Source organism: Nuphar pumila, unplaced genomic scaffold, assembly GCF_984573655.1.
Source record: "Nuphar pumila unplaced genomic scaffold, dmNupPumi1.hap1.1 HAP1_SCAFFOLD_809, whole genome shotgun sequence".
Taxonomy (NCBI): Eukaryota; Viridiplantae; Streptophyta; class Magnoliopsida; order Nymphaeales; family Nymphaeaceae; genus Nuphar; species Nuphar pumila.
Window position 1 is genome coordinate 1 of NW_028323497.1, and position 10,868 is coordinate 10,868.

The 10,868-nt window shown below is 50.7% G+C and overlaps 1 protein-coding gene across 1 annotated transcript; it reads left to right on the plus strand.

Annotated features, from left to right (window-relative positions):
• The first annotated feature begins 973 nt into the window (after positions 1-973).
• Positions 974-7,903, plus strand: LOC149809744 (dynein, 78 kDa intermediate chain, flagellar outer arm-like). Its single transcript, XM_089994637.1, has 7 exons — positions 974-998; positions 1,887-2,005; positions 2,690-3,241; positions 3,947-4,201; positions 5,073-5,552; positions 6,958-7,239; positions 7,598-7,903. The coding sequence occupies exons 1-7, from the start codon at positions 974-976 to the stop codon at positions 7,901-7,903; spliced, it is 2,019 nt and encodes a 672-aa protein (XP_089850763.1).
• The last annotated feature ends 2,965 nt before the right edge of the window (positions 7,904-10,868 follow it).

Consider the following 10,868-nt stretch of genomic DNA (forward strand, 5'->3'; position numbering starts at 1 on the left):
TGGAGGCGGTAGTGTTGGAAACAAAACATCATCAGCTTCAGTATCGTGTTCTGCAGCCGGCCGCACAGATAGCAGTGAGTGCTTGTATCTGTATTACTTTAAAAGGGTCCAGTTTGCGCTCAAATGTGTACTACCGAATTTGTAACAGTAACGTAGGTATGCTGCCTTGATATTTTGCAGCAGGCTTTCTGTGCATGCCCAGAAGAACATGCAAGCTTGCTTTACAACTGGAACCTGGCAGTTACCAGCTTGTGCATGTGGACGGATTTGGTACTGCTTGTGACGAATACATGCGCACATATCTTGGTGCACAAGTGTCAGGGAGGTCGCTGAATTGCACTCCCGTCATCATTGCTGGTCATTGCATTGGCTCCCGTTGTCGGATGCATGCAGTTGGTTAGGATAGAACGCGGCGATGGGCTGCAGCAGGAGGCAGCCTCACACAGACGCTCTGACCGTCACAACCTCCAGCCACCTGCTCTTGTGTGTTAAAATGTGCAAATTGTGTCCATAGGGCTCGACCTCGCAGAAAAGGGCAAGACAATAGTAGTGTCCGCTGCACTGAGTGACTTCCTTAGGATGGGCGTGATCGATTTGATGCCCTGCACCAGCCCAGGAGACAGTGCAAGCCTGGGCCTGCACAAGCATGCCCAAAAATGAAGGGGATGGCACACCCGGATGCACTCCGGTTATTGAGGACACTGGTCTACATCCCGATGACGCTATGAACCATCGAGCACAATCTTCAGCATCCTTGGATTCATTGGACCTCTGACAGTCTGTCATGCAGAGCCTCTTGACAGAGGCTGCTTCAAAAGGCCTGTACTGTCGCTGTACTGTCGACAGATAGCTTTCATGTTCATCGACAATGTCGACGACATGCGCCATGCCATGGCCACTCGTAAGGTGAACCATTGGCCATCGCTGTCCTTCTGAAATTTGTGACAGCCGACACCCATGCAATATCGCGCATATGGAGCTCACGGCGGATTTGAGTTGTAAGGCCACACGTCCAGTGCGCGTAGTGATACGGTGAAAATGGCATAGGACACCTAGACCAATTCATACAAAGCAAAGCAGTTTCATCATAGTTCTGATAGACATGCGAATGAATTCTTGCTGCATGCGTGAAAAGCCTGCCATTTAGGTTCATTCTGGGTTTGGGTGGGTTCTCTGGAACATTTGTTACTCTCGCAAGAAGCAAGCAATATGCCCAACTCACGACTGGTGCGCGAACTATCATCAAATGCAGTATGTTAACAACTTTACAAGACCTCTTTTGCTTGGGTGCATTCCGAGCGAAGTGTGATTGCCGGACTTAGGGTGCCACTCGATGCCCAAGCAAGCCTTGAAAAACAGGCTCAACCTGCAACGTATCCATTGCAACGAATTTCTGAATCAAAATAAAAGATGACGGAGGGATGGAGGTGTTATTCTCGTGCATACGCCAGTTCGATGTGGCTGAATGCAGATATGCATTTTAAGTGCTAGCTCGTTACGTATGCACTGCGGGCGTGCACCCACAGAAAGATAATCAGGGCTGCATGCCTTGTCTATATCTTCAAGTTATGACTGAACGTTTGAATCTGCGTAAAGCGCTCGGGATGTCGTGCCGGCTGGCACGAGGTCCTCGCCTCAGGTGCCATCGATCGAGGCACACGACTCGCCGAAGAGGGTTCCTTTGTATGGAAGCTTGGACGGGGTCGTACACGCAGCCTGGCATGCCATAGGCAGCCATTACTATCACCTAACGATACCCCTGACATCATCGAAAATGCCGCTCAGTAGGCAGGCGTGTGATGTATAGCCAACATTGATGGGTGATGTCGCATTCTTCGTCTGGTACCCTGCAGTCCATGCTATTCAAGGGAGTGATTTATGAACAGCCGAGCTGAAGGAGCAAGTGCAGAAAAAGCCGAGGGAGTCCGCAGGCGCCGGAGGCCACCCTGGCGATGAGATTGCACCTCCTCCGACCCCACCCGCCATTGGCGATGACTTTGCAATGGTACGGACCCCGCATGTCGTCACAGGAGTTAGAGCCAGGACGTCCTTGGCAGGTGCTCAGAGCGTGTTGAGTGTTTTTTCTGCTGTGGACCTCTATTTGAGTGCCTGCAGCAACATAGCTTTGCGCCAGACTGTGTGATTTGCGGGTCCGGATGCCTGAAAATGCATCAATTTTGGGGACAATTGTTGTTCGAAGCTTACTTTGGCGGGGCGCTGGAGCAACAGCGCAAGGCAAGACCTCTCCGACCCTGCTCATCCCCATTCCATTCCATGTGCAGCAGCGCAAAAGTGCTTCGGCGTGTGTGCTTGTACCGGGTACTCTAGTTCATGGAAAATCTGCGATAGTGATCCCGGGGCTCATCTGTGATTCGCCATCTTGTCCTTCTAGCATGCGTGCTCGGATTGTATGCTCGCCCTTGTAGCGGAACTCACGAGGCCTGCCTCGGCTTCTTCAATTCAAACTACTGCTTTGCCAAAGCAGATGCCCTCGAAAGGAGCACCTGCTGCCTACACCATGTTGAGGAAGCTCTAGATAGTTATAGTAGCATGTTCCATCATACATCAAAGTTCTAGTATTGTCCATCAGATAGTTCAAGCATTGTCCATCGCTGCGAAACCCTCGGGCCAGGTTCCAAAGCACAGTCACCCAACTATGTTGACGACAAGTGCCAGCGCGTGCTTGCAGCCTGCAAAGGAGATCCGTGTGCCAGACAACCAGCTGAAGCTCACAGAGAACGAGCTGGAGGAGGAGATGGCAAAGATGTTAACGGCCAACAACCCGGAAGCGCCAAAGGCGCTGACGCGCTTCAACCAGAAGGAGCACTGCTATAAGGCCGAAGCAATGATCGAGCAGACGACGATTCATTACATCGCGGACGGGTGGCTGCTACACGGAGAGAGCGAGGATGCGAAGAAGCAAACAGACCAGCAAAAGTACGAGCGCGAGGCACAGAGCAAATTCAAAGCGGAGGTTGATCGCGCGCAAGCGGACGCGACCAAAGACGCCGACGCGCTCGATGACTCGAAGGAGCTGCGGAATCAGTTCAACTTTTCGAAACGCGCTGCACAGACATCGAGTTTGCACCCTAAGGACAAAGAGACGATGACTGAGCCGCCGCCCACCCTCGAAATCAGCGGGACGTGCTGCCAGTTTGCCATTTACGACGAGTATGTGAAGGATCAGGAGCGGATAGAGATGGCTGAGCGCCTCGCCAAACAGAAGCAGGCTGCAAAGAAGGTACGGGATCGATGTTGATAACGGAAAGTGCTCCACCACGCTGTAATATGCCCAAAAGTGCTCCAAGAGTCGAAATGGGGATCAAGCCACACTCTGACAATGTTCGTCTTGCCGACGCTCTGCTTGGTAAGACGGGCCACCATCCGACATAGTTCTCCACAAGTTCTGACCTTCCTAAACGCTGCCGCTCTGTGCATCCTGTTGGTGAAAAAGCCGTGTCGATGATGTCTGAAAGAGCACAGTCAACAAAGCCTCACAATGTACAGCGTTGATACAGTGGTTATGCTCTAATGCGTAACAGTAATGCACTGCCCGCAAGGGGTAAATGAGTGATTGAGTGATATCGATCTTGAACGCTGAAGCAGTGCTTCAATTTGCCAGAATGGGGTCCAAACCCTATAATAGTCACGACAGTTCACGCATTTCTGAGTATCGCGCCCCGAAACATTAGAGGTCAGGGGAAGCACTGCGCTGAATGCTGGACAGGAGCTGGTGTGCTTTGCTGACTCGTCCGGTTGCGCGTCTGAGCGTCTGTCGCCTTCGGACCGGCAGTGCTTCGCCAGAATGGGTTTCGAGCCGCAGTTTCGTCCTGTCAATTCAAGCATTTTCGGGCACCTGACCCCAGAAAATGACCAGGTCCGACAAGACGTTGCGGACAGGTTGATCACAGGTAGCTGGCGCTTACAGGGCAATCTACTGAAGGAGGACCCTGGAGTGATGAAGGAAGGGCCCAAAGACGAGCCGAGCATCATGCGCTCTCCAGAGCTGGGGCTGGCGGCCAAGGTGCTGGAGCGCATGGTCAACCAGAACACGTTTGACGAGATCTCAATGGACTTCAAGTTCTGGGACGATGCCAGCGACCAGTTCAAGACCGCCGAGGGAACGCTACTTCCCTTGTGGAAGTTCTACAACGAGCGTGCCAAGAAGAAAGCCGTCACTGCAATCGCTTGGAGCCCTGTGGTGCGTTTGATTTTCTCCGTCTCTTCTCCGTCAGCTGAAAAGGCATCGTCATCTCTTCGATATACCAGAATGATGTATTCCCAAGTAGATCTTGGAGTTGCCAATGTTGATGTGGATGCGGCAGTGTTGTAAGACACATCAGATACATCATGACATCACATAGATAATGGCAGGAAACAGTCAACAAGCAACAACGACAGGACATTTGAAGTGAAGTCAGATATATCATCATCAGGTATTCTTCCTTCGATACTACCGCATCCGCATACATGTGCCACCTCATATGCACCCTCCATGTAGTTCCTTACCAGTTGATGGACAAAAAATCAGTGTAGCTGCATGGGTATGCATGTTGCATTTGTGGGATGCGGATGACCCTTTGGATCATTCGCGTGGACGTCAGCACCTCCAGGTGCAACTTGACATTCAACCCAGAGACAGTCCCATGTTATGATCTGGCATGTTTCTGTTTGAAATGCTCCTGATGAACATTCTTATCTAGGGACAAATAGGTGGGCTTCTTCGGGCTTCTCAGAATGAGCCGCAACAAAGTTTGGGGACAGAAATGGGGCATTTAACCCAATTCCGACGAAACACTGGTTTCCGGCGATGCGCAAGCAGCGTGTGAACGCAATTGCATCATCACCATGCCAGGCATGGAGCCTGGCCCTCTTCATCACTTTAGCCAGATCAAAAGGGCACAGATCTTCGCAAAGACACACACTTCGCAGGTCATGTCTGGCAACGAGGCAGAAATGGTTTGGAAATTTTGTGTTGAAGGCTCACCCACACCGAATTGAGCCTTTTTGTGATGTTTTGCACCAGTTCTCTCACACAGGAGTCGTAACTTCAACTGAACTTATCTGCGCAGTATGAAGACCTCTTTGCGGCTTCCTACGGCTCGTACGACTTCCTGAAGCCAACATCTGGGCTGATCTGTATCTTCTCCCTCAACAACCCATCCTTCCCGGAGTATATCTTCACCACTGACTCGGGTGTCATGACCATTGACTTCCACCCCCAGCACTCCAACCTCCTCGCCGTGGGCTGCTACGATGGCAAAGTGATGGTGTTCGATGTCAACCTGAAGCAGAACAAGCCCATCTACCTCTCTACTGTGGAGACCGGTACCCACAGCGAGCCCGTCTGGCAAGTCAAGTGGGAGGAGGCTGACCCACAGAAGTCGCTGCAGTTCCACAGTGTCAGCTCCGATGGGCGTGTGTTGTTATGGTCGTTGAGCAAGAGCGAGCTGACTCCCGAGGTCGGCATGCTTCTGAGGCTAGCTCAAGCAGAGGACGATGACACACAGGCGTCCTCGCTCGGAGGCGGCTGCTGTTTCGACTTCAACAAGGTGCGGGCGAAGGCTGTCTTTCAGAGCTGTGCACAAGTCTTCGAAGTCGGAACCTACACAATTGGATATAGAAAAACGGCATTTGTTGGTACCAGACATTCTCTTCTGTACTGGTTTACTGTCTTTGCGTTCCTTGAACAGATAGGAAACCATGTTACATGACTCAACGACAGCTCCATCACGGAACCGGCAAAAAAAAACCAGCGGGCTGTTTCATGATGTGCACTACACTGGCAGCACCACATGGACATTCAACGCAAGGATGACGATGATGTCTCGTTTGTAACACCGCCACATCCACATGGACATCGGCAACTGCAAGATCTGCTTGGGAATCAGTGCTACCATTCCCACAACCTCAGGCAAGCCTAATAAGAATGCCAAGCAGAACCTTACTTTCGCCGGAAGCTGCACCCAGCATTGGAATTCTCACCGATGAACCACAAGCAAGCGTTCATGGTCAAGTTCTCACCTACTGGCACCGGCAGATCGGAGGCTTTTCGTCGCTGGTGCTGGCCACCACATGAAGGCATACAAGCGCAGGAAATCACCCCTGGGAAGCAAGGGTTATCTACGGAGTACAAGTGCCGGACTGCGTTGATTTTCCATGACTGCGGTGTTCAGCTGTCTATCTCATTCGGTACATGCATACATACACATCTGCTCATATGGACAAGGAATGCTCATCCGCAGAACATACCCAGCATGCTCATTGCCTGTATGATGATGATGTATCTTATTACAACACTACCGCATCCACATGGGCAGGGGCACTCCAAGAACTACTTGGGAGTCGGTGCTATCATTACCATCACCTGAGGCTAGCGTACCTGGACCAGACTGACCTACCATAGCCTGACCTGACCTGTATACCGGAATGCATTACTTGGGAATCATCCAAAGAGCTTTATGTAAGGCTGCAGGTCCTGCCTTGCCCAATATTCTAAACATACAATGCTCACTGACAACCAATCATGGTCCCACCATGCAGAGGCAGTGTGAGCAGACACAGCTGCACACATTTGCACCAGCTTGCATCAGAACATAGACACTAATTCCCAAGTAGTACTTGCAGTTGTCAATCTCCATGTGGACGGACGCGGCAGTGTTGTAGACAGCTCGGGCGGTCTGTGCTGCCTTCCATAGCCTGACCAGTTCATTTCATTTCATGATAGACAGTCAGTCAGTAAGTACACCACACCACTCAAGATGAATCGAAGCACCAGGCTTGCAGGAGGAGAACCAAGGATTTGTAAAAAGTAACGACCGTTGACTGACAGTCTGCCATCGAGTTCCATGGAACGATTCTATGGAACAGTTACTTTGCCCTGCCAAGTACGGAGTTCCATAGGTTGGACTGTCTTTTACCAATGGCTCATCGCTGATAGGTTAAATGAGCGTGCAGAACAAGCCGGACCTTTTCATCGTGGGCACAGAGGAAGGCGTAGTTCACAAGTGCAGCAAAGCCTTCTCCTCCGAGTTTCTTGCAACCTACACCGGCCACAACATGGCGGTGTACTCAGTGCGCTGGAACTATATTCACGAAAACATCTTCTTGTCAGCATCCGCTGACTGGACAGTCAAACTTTGGGACAGCTCCCAGGACGTCGGCGCCATCATGACGTTTGACATGAACAACAGTGTGGGCGATGTGGCATGGGCGCCTTACTCTTCAACCGTATTTGCGGTACGTCCCGATAGCGTGTGATGGCTTGGTGTTTGGCATCTCTGTGCTGCTCTGCTGTTGTGTTTGTGCCGTACGTATGCTCATATGATCGTGGCAACCGCTTCAGTGCGCTATGTGCTGGGTTTTCAGCTAGATTGTTGGCGAAGATGCGAGCTTCCTGTCTCGCAATACCAGGGCATCATGCCACATGGGCTGCTTCAGAAGTTGGCAGAGATTGCATTCTGGTGGGACTTCCCTCAAGGGACATCGAATGTTTCCATGGACTGCGTTCGTTTTGCAATGGCTATGCGGAGTGTACGACCCGCACTCACACTCACGTTGGCATGAATCAATAACATTGCAAGTCACGCTGCTGCAGGTGTGCACGGCTGACGGCAAGGTTTCTGTGTTTGACTTGAACCAGAACAAGCACGAGCCGTTGTGCCAGCAAAAGATCGCAAAGAAAGCTCGCCTTACGAAAATCGCTTTCAACCCTAAGCACCCCATCTTGCTGATTGGCGACGACCGGGGATGTGTCACCTCACTCAAACTATCGCCCAACCTTCGCAAGCACAGCATCCCAGATGCCACGCAGAAGTTCGAGGACTTGGAAAAAGCCAAGCTGGATCATGTTATTGAAATCGCCCTGAAGAGCAGAGTGCAAGAGGACTCCAGCATGGATTGACAGACTGCATTGGATACGCAACAGGCTTTATGTCGTTTGACACCAAGTTCCTTCCTCATTGACGTGTCCTTACTTGCTTGACTAGACGCCAGGGCCTGAATGAAACTTCTTAGGGTGGCAGTGCCACCGGCTGCAGTCCTTTCGGCAAGCATACATCCCTGGAACAGCCTTTGTTGAACTGATGCAAAAGGACAGGCATGCACTGATGCAAAGGGACAGGCCTAGCCCATGTAATTCCACACCACATAGAACAGCGTCAGATGAGCGAGGATGAAGTCTGCATATGCTCGCTCTGGAGCCCGGACACTCTTCGGAAACTCCTTGCTTGTGGGGTCCAATTGTAGCCGGAGACACACTGCATTTCGAACATATGTCATGAAATGGCATGCTAATGATGGCGCCATTGGCACAAACAAGTACCAGGAGCCCACGGTGATGAGCTCAAGATCCTGCCAGCTCACACATCGTCCACATCACTACCAGAGTAAGCAGACACCTCGCAAAGATTGCGCCGAAAGCTGCAACAGATATATCAAGCCATGAGCTTCGGGTGGGGCCTCCTGTGACAACGGCAACTTGTTTGATATACCTATAAGAAGTAATGTCTACTGGGCCACTGACAGTCACGATTTGTCGTGTTCGCTTACAAATAATTTGCTTCTCTGTTGGGAGTTGATCTCCTGACAAAGATTTTGAGTGTGGGTTGCGACGATCTCCCAAAGGAATTGACGGGTCGTTTCTGGTCAGCCGTGGCTGACCTCCTTTCTTGCAGGGTACAGGACGAAGAGGATGAAGACATGTCAGGTCAGGTTATGGTAAGTCAGGCTGGTCCAGGTACGCTTGCCTCAGGTGATGGTAATGATAACTCTGATTCCCAAGTAGTTCTTGGAGTTGCCAATGTCCATGTGGATGCGGTAGTGTTGTAAAAAGATACATCATCATCATCAACAAGACCTGGCCCTGCTTGGGTCACACAGGCGCAGCTGCGCTACTGTAGTGTCCTGATGATCATGATGATGCTAATGATGGTGCACGATTGTCAGGATTTCCTGTTTCGAACGTGATCATTTGAGTGCTTAGTGATTACTTCCTGCCATGATCTATGTGATGTAATGATGATTGATGTACAATTTACACAAATGGATGCCACAAGATTCCTACCACTTCCCTTTCATTTCGTATGCAGCTTCTCCACATGAATGCTTCCAATTACCGACAGCTGGATGAAACATGTTCTGGCAAACGTCGATGGTTGATTGCTACAAGCGTGAAGGCTCACCTGAGAACACAGCACAGCCGATGCAGCAGAAGATAGCAGCCAGGTAAGAGTTGAACGGGAAGGATCCCACCAACGACATGTACGTGTGCTGCAAGAAATAAGAGCCGTCTTGAATCTTGCTTCCTTTGTTCTCGATCAGAAAAGCAAAATGCATTTGTGAGGCAACAGGTCATGGGTGATCTGGACCTCACTCGTGAGCAAATCCCGATGACAAGGACTTTTTATCATTATGAAGCAAGCAACAAAATAATTGAAAAACGATCATGCGCAAGCATTCCTCTCGTTGCTTTCACTGCACATGGGGTCCTGCATGCACATGGGCCTGCAACGCCACATTGTCATATGTGACCCTGGCCCCACAAGTTGCGATGTGCAACGCGCAAAGTGAATCCGGTGCATTAATTGAACATGAAGTGTACCGAAATATGGGCAAGCGTCATAAAACATGCTCATAGGGGCTTACAACTGGCAGCGGTAGGGTTCTGTGAGAAGACAGATGGTGGAGCACTGCACAAGATGTGGCAAAGCATGGAATGCGTAACGTACCTGCACCATCGCAGTAAGCACGCAGAAAACGGTGTACGAGTCGATCAACTGCACGAATACCTCCTGGCTTCATCATGGTCTGGTCAAAGCCAGGGCTGCTTATACCGCTTAACAAGGTAGCATACCTTCAGTTTGCTGCCAGTATTCTTCTGATACTCTACCCAAAATTTGTTAAATACATGTTGCACTTCCCTAACTGGATTCATCATGTTGTGATAAAATCACGCTCCAGGCCTGAACACGACGGCTGGTCGACACTTTTTCAATGAAGCAATAACTTCACTCAGTATCACCATACAGATCACCTGCCCCAAGGTGAAGGCCTCTGCTCTGGCGTTGCAAATGTTGTGTTGCAATATAGCGAACTCGTGTGGGTACGAACGTGTCGGAACTTGAACTAACAGGGACTTCGGCATGAAGAACAAGATGGTCGTGGTATCATGGTGCGAGTGCGAATAAGGCTGTCTCCATGGCATAAACAACCATGCCTTCGCCAAAGGCTTTGCATGGATAGTCCGAGCCCCTTGTCGCCACATTGGTCGAGTTCGCGCGACCCTCCTGTGCCCACTGCGGTCCACGGCCGGTAACGAAAGTGTCAGGAGTCACGCGACGTCCGACATTCAGCTGAACCGACGGCATTTTATGCGGTCGAACGGAGTGGTGGATGCAAGCGTTGTGAAGGGCGCTGAGTGCGCACTGCGCAGCATGCGTACTCACGGCGAGATTTCCACCTGCAGTAATCAATCGATGACCATAGTAGCTTCCTCATCAAGACACAACAGACCGTAAACTCAAGCTACACGGACCGGCAAAACTTCGCTGCCAAAACGCTACATCACTGGCGTGGATACCCGCTACATAGCAACGGTTGCACCGAGACCCGAGCTTCGGCCGCGCAACCTCCCGGTCAGACTGACCCAACCGAGATGATAAAGGCGAGTACCAGGAAAATGCGCAAAGATATCCAAAACAATGGTTTGAAACCAGCATACATCCAACATCGCGTCCGGCATGCTGCCTGACAATGGCACTCCCTGTGATACTCTTTCGCTACTAGTTCGTGAATGATAACGGCTTTCATAGTAATGTAGTGCAATGATCGCGGGAAGGTGTTTGTGTGTGTAGCTTACGGTACAGAGT

Bases quoted from the DNA above. Each gene is read 5' to 3' on its own strand.
- LOC149809744 (XM_089994637.1), top strand. From the start codon at position 974: ATGGAGCTCACGGCGGATTTGAGTT. The intron at 3,242-3,946 runs GTACGGGATCGA...CTACTGAAGGAG, and splicing joins AGAAGCAGGCTGCAAAGAAG to GACCCTGGAGTGATGAAGGA. The intron at 5,553-6,957 runs GTGCGGGCGAAG...ATGAGCGTGCAG, and splicing joins GCTGTTTCGACTTCAACAAG to AACAAGCCGGACCTTTTCAT.